At 43.1% G+C, this 17,679-nt stretch overlaps 1 protein-coding gene across 1 annotated transcript in view; it reads left to right on the top strand.

Moving 5' to 3' along the window:
- The first annotated feature begins 566 nt into the window (after positions 1-566).
- Positions 567-17,679, top strand: part of SCFD2 (sec1 family domain containing 2) — a 199,149-nt gene continuing 182,036 nt past the window's right edge. Inside the window, exons 1-3 of the mRNA XM_027779262.2 lie at positions 567-592; positions 1,201-2,051; positions 10,302-10,470. Of these exons, the coding sequence (XP_027635063.2) occupies positions 567-592; positions 1,201-2,051; positions 10,302-10,470 (1,046 nt within the window). The remainder of the gene's footprint in view (positions 593-1,200; positions 2,052-10,301; positions 10,471-17,679) is intronic.

The raw sequence follows: 17,679 nt of genomic DNA, 5'->3' as shown, positions 1-17,679 counted from the left end.
AAGGCATTGGGGTAGGAATGTACATGGTGCAGACTGGAAGGAAAGGGTTTAATTTCATTACTGGAAGTCTGGTGATTCCACATTACTCATTTTTCCATGTTCTGAAACCAGCCAAACCTGCAAAGACCTAAAAAGACCTGTTAAGATAGTAGATGAGCTAATTAAGTAATTTATCCTTTTGCTATTGCTGATAATCCCGCTACGTCAGAAAAAGCATATGCCTCATTCTGTGCTAAGGAGGTTGCCCTAGTGAAATTCAGTGTAGGACACAGATTTGCAAGCGAGCCATCGGTTCTCTGGGGAGAGGAAACTGTAGATACATATTATGGCATTTTTTCTAGATAGCTTTGAAACTGATTTTGAGATCAAGAGCTTTTTAAAGGAGAATGGGATTGATTTTTTGTGTCTCCAACTGTGTATCATAGAAGTTGCATTTAAGATAACATTTCTTGAGCCTAGTTCATCAACCACTGGATTTGTTAATACTAACACAAGAAATACAAAATTATAGGACAGGGATTGGTGATGGAAGGTTTACCTTTCCAGTGTTGTACGTTTGAAGAAGTATGAGTGCAACAATTGTTCTCTCTGTGTAACAAAGACACCGCTTTGGTGCTGCACATTAACAGTGACACTGAGTTCTGTTAACACTTACCAGGAGCAAGACCAAAGGAGCTCCCAGCCTTTTCAGGGAAATGCCAGGGCAAGCCTCACCTGTGGGTGGCCAGCCCTGCTTCCCAGCACTGCCCAGGGCTACAGGCTGCGGCAGAGCTCCTAATACAGACGGTAGGTGACAGAAACATTTTAAGGTTTGTCAGGATTTGGCACTGTCAGCAAAAAGAAGAGCCCCCTACCCTCTCCCCTCCCAGAGGCCTATCCCTGCTGCTGCTCTGGCGGTGTAACAGCCCTGGGCGGCAGAGCAGGCCGCGGCCAGCCCCGGGACACCAGGTCCCAGAGCGGGCAGCAGGAGCGCTGCACGGGCAGTCCCTCGGCAGGTGCCCAGGTTGCAGCGGCCTTGGGGGCGGGCACCACACCGTACCACACAGCCCCAGCGGCCAGAGGAAAGGCCTCGCCGGCACCGCTAGCCCCGCCGCGGCCTCCCGGACCGCTCCCTCCCCGCGCACACGCCGCTACCCCCAACCACGCCTCCGCCATGGGGGAGCGGTGACACCGCCCGCCCCTCCCCGCTCCTCCCGCCAGTGGGCAGCCAACCAGCGTCCTCGACGTCATCGCGCGGCGCCGCCGGCGCGCGGGGCACGTGCGGTGTGTTGTGCTGGGGCTGTCAGCGCTGGCCGCTGCCATGGCGGTGCCGGTGCCGGAGCTGCGGCGGGTGTGCCGGCAGGCCTGGGAGCCCGTGCTCACCAGGGCGCGCCGGGCCGTCGTCTTCTTGGACGCGGCGTCCGCCGAGGCGCTGCACTGGGGCAGCGGCGGGGCGGGCGAGCTGCTGGCGGCGGGGGCGCTGGCCGTCAGGGCGCTGCCCGCTGAGGCGGGAGAGGCGGCCGGGGCGGCGGGGGCGGCCCGCGTCGTCTTTGTGGTGAGCGGGGCGCTGCGGGGCGGCACAGCCGCCGCCGTGCGCGGAGTGCTGGGCCAGGGCGCCGTGCGGCACTGCACGCTGGTGTCCGGCGGCGAGGCGGAGGGCGGCGGCCCGGCCGAGCTGGAGGAGACGTTGCGGCGGTGGATGGGCGAGGGCGGCAGCGCCGAGGTGGTGCTGCGGGGCCCGCCGCTCCTGGCGCCCGTCTCGGCGGAGCTCTGGCTGCTGCCCGGCCTGACGGCGCTCCTCCCGCCTCTGCCTGGCCTCGGCGGGCCCGGCCCCGCGGAGCTCGGGCTGGGCGCCCTGCCGGACGAGCTGCGGGCGGCGGTGCGGGCCCTGGTGGGCGAGCTCGACGCGCTCTTCACCGCCCTGGGCCTGCGGGAGGAGAGCTTCGCCGTGGGGGCCCTCAGCAGGATTGTCGCCGCTGAGCTGGCAAGCTATGCCCCAGCCAGGAACCGGAGGAGAATGGCCACTAACAAGGCCTCCATCGTCTTCGTGGACAGGACGTTGGACCTTGCTGGTAAGAAATCCACTGCTGGAGGGGGCTGTCGTCCTTGTGGGCCTGCATCCGCCCCATCAGGAAGGTTACAGATAGTTGCGGGAGTCCTCGTGGCCTGGGAGTGTATTTAACACTGTGGCCGTGGTGGTTGCTCACACATCCGTGCTCCCTAGTGGGTCATGGAAACCAAAAGAATGAAGCAGAGGGCTCTGCTGGGAACGCAAGGGTTTGTTTCTGACACTTTCACTTTGCTGTGAGCTAGAATTGGCTGTGTCTGTGTGTCATCCCATGGTGAGAAGGAAACGGTCTGTGTGTTTCAGGCTGTGCCTAGTGGATTACTGCAAAGCATTTTCCAGTACCAGCTCACCCTTGGTACTGCACCTGTCTTGTGTAGATATAGTTATATCTATATGCCTGAAAGTGCCTGTCTGTGTGTGTGTGTTGTGTGTATATATATGGTTTTTATATGCCATGCATCATACTTGGTTTGCACATGGCTGGTGGTGTTAACTTGCAAAACATTATCTCTGAATAAAAACAACACAGAACTGTTTATATGACACTTTCTGGGAAGCAAATGAGCATAAGAATGAACCATATGGTAGATATAATACTGCAAATTAATGCAGAATTGATGCGAAAGCTGAGAAGTGTAGAGGGTGGTATGAGAGTCCACTGGGAAACAATCAGAAATAATATGTCAAGTATTGTAATCAATGTGAAAGCTTGTTAAGCGAGGTAAAGTCTTTTAAGCTGGTAAGGTGTGGTATTTAAAGGGCAGAAAGGGAAAGACTGAGGGAACAAGTCACTAGCAAGGTGCTGGGCCAGTGGCTCAGAAAAACTTTGCATCAGGGTCTCGCTTCTAGAATAACCATCCTTCAGAAGAAATGGTAAACTTGGAGAATAATTGATATAGGAGTGGATGCATTTGCTCACCCTGTCGTATGTATCTGCTCACATATACAGTGTGTGGGCCTGGTTTTGTTTGTTTCCATTACCTATAGACAGTAATTCAGGTCAGTATTTTGCCACCACATGTTTCATAGCAAGTGCTTGGCACAATGTTGTACCTACAGCTCATCTGTTTCTGAATTATCTTCTGTCTTCTCCCTCACCTGCCATTTTGGCTTTGTGTAATCTTGTACTGTTATAGGGTTCATAGCTGTCAACAATTTGCTGAAGAGCAGCTATGCATCTGTGTGGTTAATGCTGTGCTATAGTTGGGAGGATTGCTGGGAAGACTGCAGGAGAATGGACTTGGATGAAGAGCCTTGAAACTGTTAGAGGAGTGCCCGTTTGGGGTGGGAACCAGTGAAATTGGACAAGAATTTAGGCAGTTGGGTGGTGGGAAGAATTAAAACCAAGAAAAGGAACTGGAAATTGTGGGTGCTGTTGGAGCTGCCTGACAGGGAGACTGTTGAGGAGGCATGAAGAGAGATAATTGGTACCAGCTTAAACCTGGGAAGTGAAGTCTGGGATTTCATACTTCAGTAGGAGCAGGTTTTTTGGAGAAAATATCAGGGCAGTGGTGGGGCAGCTTTGGAGGGGATACATGAAAGCTCTTGTAGTCAGGATAAGAAACTATTCAATTTTTTAGGAATATACTCTTTTCAGTATCTGTAACTGAAACCAAGATCCCTTCCTTCATACAGCTATTTTTTAGTTACCAACAAACGTCTCTGGAATTCATTGACAATTTCATTGAAGCCTTTCAGTGCTTCAAACGTGATACCATACTCATGCCATCAAGTACAGTGCAAACAGAAGAAAGAAAAATCTAGAGAATTTCAGAGGTAAAGCATTGCTTGGACCTGAATTTAGTGCCACACAGTAAGATTTGTTTCATTGGTTTGCTATAAATTGTGCAGTAAAAAGTACATAAAAAGAACAGCATTTAAGTTGTGACATTAGTTGTCAAGTGGGAAATTATAAAATTAAGTTGTACCTGAAACCTTAATTTTCTTAGGTGTATTCAGCCTTTGATATACTCTCTCCCCTGGCCCCATACCTCTGACTCCACTGCTTGGCCTTCAGGTGAATGAGTCTGCTGGATTCAGCCTTTTGTTTTATAAAAGTTAAAGCTTCCTATCTGCAAGTTTCTGGCTTGGTGTGGAAGTTTTTGAGAGAGGCTTTCTGATTTGCAACTCACTTCAAACAAATTTTAAAATCTCTCCTCTCTAAAAATGCAAGATTTTGTATTTGGTTTGTAAATGTTTTATTGATACCTGAATTTTATCCAGCATGTGGGCTGCAGGATATGAGAAATGGATATGTATCCATGAATTATGAGAACGCTTTCATATTCCAAGCACTTCCTCAAAAATCTGGAAGCTCATTAGGGGTAGATGCTGGGCTACTCTCAGAGTAAGTCAGGCTACTGCATAGAGCCGGCTGGCTTTGAGTCAATCTGAATAGGCAAATATTTTCTAACTTGAAGACTTGGATGGAATACAGCTTTAGGTAGCTCTAGATGATGTCTAAAGGAGGTGCACTAACAGATGTTTTATTTTTGGCTCATGTTCCATTCTTATCTAGAGCAAGTAAGATATTAGGCTAGAATAACAAAGAGTTTTCAGTAATACCATTTGATTTCTAATAGTAAAAATCAAAATGTCTCAAAAGTGCCTTTTCTGGTGCTGCAACTGCAAACAACTAAACTAAAGGAAAACACTGGTACTTCAATAAATACTAAGAACTTTCAACTTTAAAGAACATACTGAAGAATTACTAAGTACATTTTGGTAAAGAACCTCTGGTGCCAGTGTCAAACGGTATTACCTTTGTTATGATAGTTAAAGCCATAATTAGTCCTATATAAAATGGCATTATTTTTCTGTAAGAAAAATCAGAAGGCATCTACCTTAGCTTTCTAGGTGCTATGAAGCAAAGATTCTTTTCTGAGCTATTACTCTAAAATTTGGATTGGGCTCTATTGAATACTTTTTTTTGCGTGTGTGTGTGTTCAGCATTACTTATGCATACTGTGTTTAATGAATAGAGAAGAAAATACTGAACTAAGATAACTGTCCTTTGTGTCCTGTATGGCATAATATTCAGCTGAGCTGTAACAGGGTTCTTCTTTTTATGGCCCTTGCTGCCCTCGCTGCAGTGGCATGGCTTCAGCTGGGGATGGCATGGATACTGCCTGTCCCTGCAGTTGTAGGACCTTATAGATAATGCAGTGCTCCAGAAGGTGGGACGTGTGTTTGCATGCCCTGGGGAGATCACAGGCTTAGCACTTTGTGTTCACTTCTTGAATTCAATTTGTATAAAACTTTGTGACTTGTGCTGTCCTTAATCTTCATATATGTGTAGTGCTGCTTTTGTTTGCCTTAGTGTTTTAAAGTTCACTACCTTTGCTTTAAAAAGCAGAATAAATCCTCCCAGCTAGAGTGGTGCTCTGATAAGTGATACCCGGTTAAAGTCAAAGCTAACTCTGGCACCTTAATTCCTCTTTATTTTTCTCCTCTGATATTTACACCCCTAAATATTTGCATTGTGATGCTATAGTGTAACCCCATGCTCCTTCCATGTGTTTCTTAGTTTGCCAGCATTCACACCTTCTATGAAGCAGTTCTTTCAGCTTACCAGATTTCCTTTTTCATTTGTGAGCTTATTAATACCTTTCAGATACTGGTGTTCAGAACAGCTTGATGCATTCCTCTTAGTCTCTTGGTGCTTTGCAGCATTTGAGATGTGGGCTGTTGTAAGTGCAGGAGACCGTGAAGTCTCACTTGCTGGCATGTTCAGGTGATTTTGAAATGCAATACTGAAAGCAAAAGACAGAGAAGAATGAATAGTAGAGGGATGCCTGTGCAGTTATTTTATGAGTGTTGTTGAAGCTGGACATTTCAGCAACATCTTCCTCTAGTGCTTTTGCATGTATCGGTCAAAATCACAGGAATGTTTCACCATAGCCAAGGCTGCGAACTCAGGTTTGACTTTCTGTATCAACTCCCTCACTGTCAGCCAGGCATCATCTTTGCATCACACCCTTGTGCTGGTTGTAATGTTTTCAGCCTTTCAACAGGTACAAAAAGCACAGTTCAGGTGCTCATCAGCAAAGTGTAGGTACTATTCCCTTTTGGTTCCTGGAAGCAGTCATAGTGATAAGAAAGTCACATGTGCCTTAGCTATCCTACCACATAATCCTATTCATAGAGGAGGTTGAGAGAAGACTAAAGTAGGCCCATGATGTTCTGGTAAAGTCTGGTTCTGATTAATATCTCCTTTCAAGAATTTTTGTTTTAAACTGTAATTGTCTGTGTTTACATCCGTCATGTTTCTGATTTGGAGTGCTTTACTCATGCTCTTTTTGATTGCAGCATCTTTGAACTTGACACATGGTTGCATTGACACTAATGTCTTTTTAAAGGAAACAAACCCATGTTTTTTTTCTTCCTTACCATATAAGCTGAGCCTTGAAAACATAAATACTGAGGCCTGTAAAGTACAGTAGTCCCCTTTTTATGAACCAGGCTGGGGCTTTGACACAGGAGGCAACTGATGCTTAAATTATCATGGTTACTTGAGGTTGTAGACTGCAGCTGTGAGGAGTGATGGCAGCTGAAAATAGTGGTGTCAACTCAGTACTGTGGGTCAGGGTTCAGTCTCTGCTGTGGTGTGGTTTGTAAAGGTTCTGCTATTGTCAAATAGGTACACACATATAATAGGTTTTAAAATGCTTCAGACATTAAATTTGTTATATAGGGCTTACAGAGATAAGCAAAAAATGAAACAAGTTTTCTGTGCTCCTACTGCTAGGCTTCAAGGTTTTTATGGCATTTAGGAGGAGGGAGTACTTGTCATTGTTTGGTGGTGATGGTTGGTTGTTTCGGGTTTTTTGTTTGTTGTTTTAAAGATTCAACAGCCAGCCTAGTGGGATGTATAACTGATGACTTTGCTGTTTCTTGGCCTGTACAAAGGAGAATGTCGATCTTTTGGCAAGGTAGAAAGATGCTCTAGTTTGCCTTGAATGCTGGGAACATACAGGCAGATTTCCAGCACTGTTTCACAAGGTTGGCTTAAACTAATGCTAGATGAAAGAATATGGCAAAACACTGATAAGCTTTGGAAATGGAGCTCCAAATGTCCAGCTTCTTTTAACAGAATAGGTGTAAATATTTCTGCCTTCTAATATTTTAAACCATGCTCTCACTGGGCTGATGCATTGCCTATAAAAGTTCCATTGTGTGAATTGTCCAACCAGAGTCCTTTAGTGTAAAATCTTCTAGTGGTCAGCTTATTCAGAAAAGCAGTGGGTGGATGTGCAATGTTGAACATGAAAACTGGGATGGGTTGGTCTGTGTATCTTTCCAAATTTACTGGTCCTGAACTAGTCTACAAAGTAGTTAAAATAGGAGATGTTAAGAAAGCTTGATAGCGTGGGCAAGGTATACCTTGCATACTGTTTTGGTGCACACAGACTTATATTTGAACTTTGATTGAAGGAAAAGCCCCTGGTAGGAATTAGCTGCTTTAGTTGTTGCCTATGTAGAACTGCTTTCTAATTCAAGCTCCTAATGTTTAGCAACTGACTTGAAAGTCTTCCCATTGCCCAAGCTCTCATGTTTCTTCTGTAATGTGTGCTTGCCCCTTAAATCTGTTTTTCTTTGTTATTTTTGGTTTTGAACCAGGCAGTGGAACCAGTAGGAGAACATAAGAGTTAGAGTACAAATGGTATCATATAGGGCTGGTAATGGGTTTAGGAAAATATTTTTTGTATCCATGTCATTGATGCCTTTCTGGGGGAGGGGGAATGTTAATGAGTTCCTGGCTGCTATTAAAGAATCGGTGGTCCACTTTGCCAGTTGTGCCAGCTACAACCTGTATCAAATGTCACGTATTTCAGTTTGTAACTCCTAATAAAAAGAAAAATTAGAACAGTGTGATACGTAAGGTTTCCTGTGTCTTCAAGGCTCGATATTAGCCTGGCATGAAGACTCCTATTTTGCATTGGTCAGATAACTTCTCCTTGTCACTTTAACACCCAATCTGTGTGCATGTTGGCAGCATTAAGAACTGCCAGCTGCCTTGAATGCTCTTGGTCATAAGAAGCTGCTGAGTGGCCTGTTGACTGTCCTCAAAAGTGATGAGGGGAGAGGGTGGAAATCAGTCCCATACACCCTGCTGAAGTCAGTGCAATTGAAAAGCAATTCCTAATGATTTCCTGTCATAGTCTCATGAGGTTTAACTGTCTTTCCAGCCTTGTTTGATTTGTAGTTGGTCAGGGGTGATAATAACTTTTGAAATCTCTATTTGATCTGATGAGGCACAGCAAAAGCCATTAGCACCTGTGGGAGCCTCCAAAGAGGAGTAGCTATGGGAAGGAGACTGAGACGGCACTGGCTGATCATGTGTGACTCAAGTATGCTGAGACTTCCCCTTATGCCAAGGAGAAAGGAGGGATGTTAATAATTAATGTGGGTTTATTTGCATTTGAGGTGTTCTCAGTTTAGCGAAACGTCTTGCCTAGCTGGAGGTTGCTTGCATGCAGCAAGTGTGGAGAGACAGACGTTGCTTCCAGTACCGGGGTGTGGAGGTTCAGAAGATTACCATCTGTTTTCCCTGTGTGTTACTTTGAGAGTGTTGATAACTGTAGCGTGGCTGACAAGTGACTGACCTAGTAAGAAAATGTAGGGATTTTGGAGACCAGATGGTTTAGGGAGTCACAAAGACAACCCAGCTCATTTAATCTATTCGGTGGTCTTAAATCTGGCTGGGGATGGTAGAAAGGAAAGTTGCTGTCATTCTGTTACTATTACGATCTCTGGTGAAACAAATTGGTAATCTCAATCCAGCTGAGGGGCCAGGTGTCCATATTGCAGTACTACCATGTGTGGGACACATGTACCTGCCTTGCCTTCTGTGGACAGAGGCATTGCCAGCATGGAATTTGACTTTTCTACTCCCTTTTCATCCTTGCTTCTCTTTTAAACTTCTACAATTCAGAATAGTTGATAAACCATGAGGTCGTTGTACAGAATGGATACCTGGCTGCTGTAAGCTTGCTGGAGACAACTTTCTGCTTATCGAAGAGCAGTTAATGATCTGACCCCACTAATGTTCTTGATTTAAGGGCTTTGTTTGGATTTATGGAGCATGTGAAGCTACTTCAGCTGTTGAAACAGACCTCCTCTGTCTTAGCAAATAATGAAGAGTGAGAGCAGTTAGGATGCCACATGGACAGACTTTGATGGAGTGGGACCACAGCCTGGAAGATCTTTTTCCTGCCTCTCAACGGTGGCTTCAGAAATCTGATCGCCTGTTGAGTAAGACCAGGAGAACAATATTAAGCTCAGCACTAGTGTCCAGCCCTGTGGTGACAGCTGAACCATAACCAAAGTGGCACAATACAAATACCTTCAACTTGTTCCTGACTTAAAGGCAATCAGGTTTCTGGCGCCCCTCTCCAACTTTATCATCAGTAGTGTGTGTCATGTTTTTCTGTCTTAGCTTGGCTCACAGTCTTCATGCGTTGTAAGTCTGTTGTAGCACCTGTGTTGAGAGTTTGTGATTGGAAAGAAGAGCATGTGTGTTTGAAATCGGTTGAATTGAAGAAAACCTGCCAACTGGGATTTTAAGTTTCTCTTGGAACGTGGTCGAACTGATGTTTTATACTGTGTAACTTGGGTTGGTTTATGTATTTAATGTTGGTTTCACCAGAGCTGCCCTTACTCCATATAGAAGTGATGATCTTGATGTTGCCATATCACTGATAATTGTTTATTCTAATATTATCCTAGCCTATCTGGGTAGCTGTGTATGCACTTGCATACAGCCCTTTTAAACACGTTGCTATTAGTTTAGGTAGGATAGTATAGTTTGCAATTGAGTAGGTATATATAAATGTTTGCCTGCTTTTTTTAATAACCATTGCAAATCTTATTAAAAAACATATGCGAAGAGAAATATTTTGCGTGTTGAGAGTACAAAATCAGTGAATATCTTAACAACTGTAAAACTAAGTCTAATTTATGCTTTTAAAGTTAACATTTCAGAAATATTATGAATGCTTTTAACTTCAGATATTCCAGAAATTAATTTGACTAGTATAGCAAAATATCTTTGAAAAGCTAAAGGTGGTCTTGATATTATGACTACCAGTGTCCTTCTCCCAAAAACATGTGTTTAGTATTTTGTTCTCAATTCCTTGGGGGGGTGGGTGGGGTGGGGTGTGTGTGTGTTTGTTTGTTTTGGTGGTGTTTTTTTTTAGTTATGTACCTGACAGTTTTTGGGTCTTTTTTTTTTTTTTTTTTTTTTTACCCCCAGGAGCAGTTGGTCATCATGGTGACAATCTTGCAGAGAAGGTACTTTCTGTGCTTCCCAAGCTTCCTGGCCACACGACCGATGTGATGGTTAACATGGTGGAACTTACAGCACTGCAGACTACAGATGAAACTTGCAGTATTGTAGCACCTGGCTGTTTAGCACAACCAAAGTAAACATTCTTTTTTTCTTGTTTTTTTAATATGTTGAATATGTTTGCTGTCTCTTTGTGAAAAAAATGGGGAGAACAAGTCTTTACTTAAAAAGAAAAAAACCCCAAGCTTACAGCAAAACCCCATCTGGTCCTAATTCTGCTGGAATATAATCTTCTATATGTGTGCATTAAGTGAATGGGCCAGATAAGACTCCCAAAAGTGGGAGATTCTCAGGACCTTTTTAGATTTGGGTTGTTTATTTGGTAGATTACTGTAATAGGAATCAGTACAGATGAAAAAATTCTTCCTTGGGACATTTCTTTTTTTGCTTAAGCAACAGGTCAGTCTTAAGTGTGGCTTCCTTTTTCCATAAGCCTCTCTATAAAGTGAGCTGCATGCTGAATTCTTGTTAGACTACCTGTTAACGTAAGGTTTTATCCCTGTTTTCAGACATAATATCTGTGGAGAAAGATAATTAGGCACAAATGTAGGCATACAGACAGCTTCATGAAGGCCCGGCTTTTGCTTAAACAAGGACAACCTGAAAGTAACTTTGAACAATTGTACTTAGCTATGTATAATTTGTAGCTAAGACTTTGCTTGTAAAGTGCATCAGATTCAATATTTCACTTTCTAAATTTAGTTGTCCAAACTGAAACTTGGCTGCAGCTTCTGTTACGGTGCATAAACCAGGAAACACACCAGGTGCTGGTTTCACTCCACAAAAAAAATTGGCTCAGCAGTGCTCTAGAAATTCATGCAGTGCAAAGGAGATTAAAAGTTCTTTCTTTTTTCTTATAATGCTACCCCCCATATATTAGCAAAGGGTTTTTAAAGGCGGACTACCTAATGCAGTTTCTGGTCTTCTGTTTTGACTCCTTTTGGTGCTTCACACCTGTGCTTTACTTCTTCTTTTTGCCCCACCAAAGATTTCACAGAAGACTTTCCACTGTTCCAACATATGGTCTTTATTTTCTGAGAGCCTCTAGATCCTTTGTCATCTTCCATCTCCCACACGTGCTATAACTGGGTCCAGTTTCTAGGCTTCAGATTGCATAAGTCTTTTCTTCCTTAGGAGTTGGAGAGGAAACGTTTCCTCATAGGTGGACTCAATTGTAAGTTGCTGCTGCGTTGACTAACTTAAAATTTGTTGTGGTTTTCTTCTCATTGGCTGCTTTCAGCTGATCTCTGGAGTAGAAGCGAGATGTCCTTAAGATCTGTCTACGCTGCAGAATGAAGGGGTCATTGCTATGGTAGACATGCTGTGGTAGCTGTTTGTGCTAACTCTGAGTAGCTACCAGAATTAAAGAAACTTTTTCACAGCGTGGACTAGGAAAAAAAAAGTATTTATTGCCCTGAGATTGTTGGCTTGTGCTACCACTCCATTATTTCTAACATTACTGACACTGAGGAGACTAAAGCTAGTGCTAGTATGCCTTCCCATGCTAAAATTATGACTTCAGCCATATATTCATGTTTTTAGGAACAGCTGGCAGAGTTTTATTGTGTCATAAGGTGGCTAATAGTATATATACTAAGGTTTGTTTGCCTTTTTGCTGGCTAATGAGAGAGTGCCCTCTGTTAACAGTGTAGTTAGACAACATGTTTTTGCTAAGTCTGCTATGGACACAAGTGGTTAAAGAACAACAGGATTTGGCTAAAGCTGCAAATGCAGCAAAGTTGGATGACAGCAGCTGATAACTTGGTACCAAGGCAGTGGTGTCATTACCACACCAGTCTACGATAGCTTCCCCAAAATACCCTCCCTCTGCAAAGCCTTCTTACAGAATCGGGTACACTGGAAATTTTTAAGAACAGATAAGGCAAATATTGTTTTAAATAGGCTTTATCTTGCCTTGGAGCAGAGCAGAGGGGCTAGATAACATCTCAGAATCTCTCCTGTGATCATTGTTTACAACTGAAGAAGTGTTGCATGCCCGAGAACAGTATCCAATCTCCAAAGACTGTAGCTTCGCAATGTTCAACACTACATCTTTCACTTTTTCTTCAACTACATAATGATTAGGAATAGTTTCTAATTTAAAATAGGCATTTTCAAACCAGCTTAAGACAGCTGCTGAAGAGTACTAGAAAACCATAACTGTGTCTGAACAGGTGGCTGAAGGTGGTAGTTTCCATTCTGTTCAACAGGACTGCATTCTTAGTGTTGGATTATAAACATCGGCATTAATCATCTTTGCTAGTGTAAAATGGTTGAAGTTCTTCTGAAGCACTGAAATGGATTTAAAATTCCCACCAGTAAGTTTCCATGTCAGTTCTGTAAGAAATTCCACAGGATGCTCTCAGTGCTTCATCAGCATGGTTATTGCTGTTGGTAGCTGGCTCAGAAGTGTTTCTAGTAATTGAAAACTTAAGTTTTGGTATTTTTAAATGATGCATGGCAAAGAGCATTCCTCTGCTTGTAAATTTTCTGTTTATTCTGATGAGTGAAAGTGCCAGCACCTTTCCCAGAGACAGGACCAGTAACTTCACTTGCACCCAAATGGAATCTGTGGGGTGTCTTTTACATGAAATTTTGTGATCAGACTGTGGCATTTCACAGACATGTATTCAGAATACTTTTCAAATGTTTTCATTCTTTTCTCTCAAGTAATATTTGAGCATGCTGTGGTAGGGAGAGAGGTCTGCTCCTTCCACACAGCTTGCTATATTTAACTTTCCTTATGGAATGCCTCTCCAGCAGAAACATCTGGGCTCAGTTACAGAGTTAGCAAACAGAATTAATGAATAATTTATGGCTGGTGTGGTGAAATAAAGCAGGGTTCTTTTCTCAAATCTAAGGAAATAATGGTCATCTTTAAAGATTTAGATGAAAATGTAAATGCCATATGCTGCTTAAGTTGCTGTACTTTGAAGGTGCTCTCTTTGTGAGAAAGGGAATTTCTGTTCTTTTTAAAAAAATCTATTATAGAGTTCTTAATTTTATTAGTCTTAGTAGCCTCAAAAATCTTCCAGAGTAATTGTTTGCCTTACTGTAGTCACTGATATGTTGCTGCTCCAGTGTGAATGTTAGTTGAGAGTTATGCTCTTTGAGAGTTGTGTCAAAATATTTTATTCATGTTCATATATAAATGGAGATATATATATATATATATATAAAAAGAAAGCGTTTATAGACATAAAACTGAAGACATCCACTCTTGATCAGAACTGTTGGTTTCTGATTAAGAAAGGTGATAGCCACCCTGCCCTTTCAAACAAATGATGCCTAATAGAAGTGGAAACTTCAGTGAAAGCTTAATGGCAGAGGTAATTTAAAAAAATTATATTGATTGCACCTGTCTTGCTCGTCTTTGTATTTTGATGACACACACTGCTTCTGGAAGAATTCCTCCAAATTTCAGCTTCTGATTTTAAGTGTATGTGCTGTGGCTTCTTGAATGAACATCAGCCTCTCCATGTTTGAGCCATCCATCCTGTCTATTTGATAACATTTTGGCCACTTTGTTTCTCAAAGCACCTATCTTGTATTTTTAAGATTGTTGTTTTATCATGTGGAAGCATCCTGCTGTCAGTAATGGGTTTATCTTGATGGAGCTTTGTCTTTCGCTGTTTACTACCTCTTGCAAGCTGGAAGCTGAGGTGCATGGAGGCCTCATGGCTCCCTGAAGCCCCAAATCAGGTTTCAGATGCCTGCATCCTGGCCACGGGTCTGTGGTGTGTGAGAATGAGTAAAAAGTTATATAATACTGAACTGTGGGCCACTGAAGAAATATGTATATTTGCTCTTTTTTAATCTGCTCCTTTATTACCTAGGAACACTTTTGATGTGCTGTCTTTTTTTGCTGAATAAACTGAATACTCAATTCATTTGTGCACGTTGCAAGAACTCACTGAATAGAGATTGCTTGCCTTTTTCCCACTCTTTCTCCGATCTTTGGAGTTTGCAAGCTTCTTGGAATTCAGTGTGGTGTTAAGATCTCAGAAAAAGACCTGGTTTTTGTTTAAAATATATATGTATGTAATGCAGTATACAAAGAATCATTTGATCCTTCCAGTAAGCAATTTTCCAAAAAGATGCAAAACTGTAACGTAACACACTTCACGTTTAGGCTGCTATGCCTAAAGCAATTCAATGAGCAATATAGCTGAGGTGTCTAGGCACTTTTGACAAAGCAGATGGAGCCACTAAATCATCTGTGTTTGCACCGGGGGGAAAAATAACAAGTTCAGAATGAGGTGATCATATTGATGGGTGTGATGCAGAAAGCATTGATATTCAGGCCAGATGTTTGAAACATGGCACTCAGAAAATCTTTCCTGAAGTCTTTTTATAAGAGATGGAAGGAGAGGTGTACTGGGGGGAGCTGGTTAAAAATTAGAGCATTCCTGAAGACGTAATAGTAATATCCCAATGTCTCATGTTAATGGCAGTTGGAAATACATACTTATCCCAGTCTTCCTTAGTTCTGAGGTTGTTATTCCTGTGTTGGACTGATTAGTACTTTTGTTTACAAATGCTAAAACTTGACAGTTTGTATGGACAAGAAAGCCCTGCTCCAGCTGCACTTTTGTTCTTGGGCATGATGTGATGATGTAGTGCTCTCCTGGTACTGGTGGGACTTGGACAACCCTGAGCAGAGAGGAGGGCCATGAGGTGAGGGGACTTGTATTCCACTCCTGGCTTTGCTGTCAGCTTGCAGTGTGATCTTGGGCAGACAGGCCACTTCATTTCTTTCTGCTCCTGTTTCCTCTCCTAGTCCTTGTCCAAGGACTTTTACTTGTTTTTTAAACCAGTAAAATGGAGTTTTTTGGGATACAACTTTGCAGGCCACATGGCAGAAAATCCTAGGGGTTCTAGTCTTTGGGAATGTACAAATAATGGTGCAAATGGTTATGAGGGGAGTTAAGTGTCAGGACAATTGACACAAGGATCTCTGTTTGTCCTTCTTTTGTACTCTGTCCTTCCCAGTCCTACACACAGAGCTTTGTTGCAGTGAGGAGAGGGAACTGTTTTGAGTTGTACCCCCCTGGTTCCCTTTCCTGTGAGCTGATGGAACAGCAGTTCCAGTGATCTCTGTAAAACACACCACTGCGGTATTCTTTGAACAATCACGTGTATGATGTAAATTTAAAATGAAAGATTATTTGTGCTTGTATGGCAATGAGAAGAGCAGCAAGAATTAAAACGAGAAAGGAGATTAAAGTCTCCTTTTAACATGCTAATAGACTTTTTTTGAATGGTTTATTCTATTCTCTTGATGTTTTTTTTTCTTTAACTGGGAACAAGCATCTGAAGGATATCAGAGTAATGTTTTTCTTAACACTGAAATAATTACAAACTAAGCTTTGGGGGGGACGGTTCTTGGATCTTTGTGGTATTTTCAGTTTTATTTTTAAAATATTTTTTCTTTATGCCAGCTGTAGATATTAATTTCTTTTTTAAAAAAACAACTTTTTTCATGCGTAAGTTTATAAAAGCTTGTAATAAGAAGGTAATTTGGGACAGTGTTATTCTTGAAGGAGCTGGGAATTTATGCCATAAATTAGTGTAATTTTCCTTTCTGGAATGTTAATATTAAAGAGGAAACATTAATACTACAGTAAGAAAATCCAGATGACATGACTATTTTGCTTCATATCCACCGAGAGTCTGGCAGAGGAGGGAAGGGTAAACTAAAACAATGGATGGCAAGGCTCTTTCAGACGGGGAAAAGGGTAGCTGTGTGCCGTAGACCGCTTTTGGGTCTGCCCAGGTATGTTGTTGGTGGTTCAGCTGCAGTGGGGTGCTGCTGGGGCTCCCTCCCTGTCCCTGTGCTGGCTCCCTGCCTGTCTCTGCCTCTGGGGTGCTCCTCCAGCTTTGCTGCTGCTGGATGCTTCCCCCTGTCGGGAGCTGTGCTCTCCGGGGACCCGGTCTCCTACCTAGCTCTGCGCTTGCGGGTTGCTTTAAACCTAAACTTAACAGCGCACACACACACACTCTCCCCTGCCCCAAGACAAAAAAATCACAACCAACCAAAAAAAAGGCACCACTCATGTACAGCCTTTTCCTGTCTGCCTTTCTGAACGAGGTGAGCAGTACTTTCATGGAGAAAAGGAGGTCTTCACCACAGAATTTATGAAAAACAGATGCATTAAAAAATCCTCTGAAAATTTCCTTCACCAATGACAGAAGAAATTACAGCCCAGCCCTGTGCTTCTAGGACTCATGCTGTGCCAGTGAGTTCCATTTTCTGGGAGATGGTTTGGGCTTTACAGGGTTTTTCTGTTGATAATTTTGCCTTTTCAGTGATCCAGCCAGGAGATACTTTTCTAAGCATTGGATCAGGCTGTAGGAATGGCCCAAACACAGCATTTCCCCGCAGCCCCCCCGCCCCCTTTCCTGGACTTGCAGTCTTCCCGCTCACCACTTTATTTTACTCATATTGGGCTCAGAGCACAGCCCTGAACTGAGGCCTGTTCAGAGTTTCCTTATAGCTTGAAATTTCTCAAGGTATCTTCTTGTTGGGAATAACAGCCCCAGCTACGTCAGCTTCTGGGGTTTGTCAGCCAAGACAAGCTTTCCCAGGGACACTTTCTGCTCAGTTTCAAACCAGCCTGAGTCAAATGAACATAATTGACTGTTGCCACAGGATAAGATGAACAAGCTGATAAGATTTGTTATATCTTACAATAAATGTGTATATTTGCCCAGATCCTTTCAACACGGGACGTCCTTGAAATGGAAAAAAGGAAGGGGTGAGAGGGGCATGCCAAAGGTGGAAAATTCTGGGAAGAGGTCAAGACCTCTGGCTTGCCTGTGCTGTGTAATGTGCAGAGCATTTACTGCTCGGCAAAACCCTGCTTTGCTGCAGTAGTGGGTTTGTTGAAGTAACTAGCGGAAGAATCACGTGATGGTTCTTCATCTGACCATGTTCCTGCCTAATAGGTGCCATGTTTTTTTCAATCGCCTGTTATGACAGGCCTCAGAAGCCTTAGAAGTTGTCCTCTAGATAAGAGGAAGCTTGAAGTTTATTTTCTTTGAGATAAAGAATGAATTGGGCTGACAAGCTCTCAGCATCAGCTGGGCAGTTCTTCCTTATCTGTGCCTCAGCCCGCAAAAAGGACTTCTGGGGGTTGTGGGAAGCTGGACTACTCAAGACTTCATTCCTTGTGCTTCGAGGACCTTTAACTGCACTGTTTTTCTGGGCTACCCAGGTTTGCTAATGAAATTTTTCACTCAGAATTTGTTTTTTTTCCTTGAGACTCCAACACTTGTAAAGCCG

The sequence above is a fragment of the Falco peregrinus genome, chromosome 2 (genome assembly GCF_023634155.1).
Source record: "Falco peregrinus isolate bFalPer1 chromosome 2, bFalPer1.pri, whole genome shotgun sequence".
Lineage (NCBI taxonomy): Eukaryota > Metazoa > Chordata > Aves > Falconiformes > Falconidae > Falco > Falco peregrinus.
The sequence above is the reverse complement of the archived record's forward strand: the minus strand, read 5'-3'. Positions and strand labels throughout refer to the sequence as shown.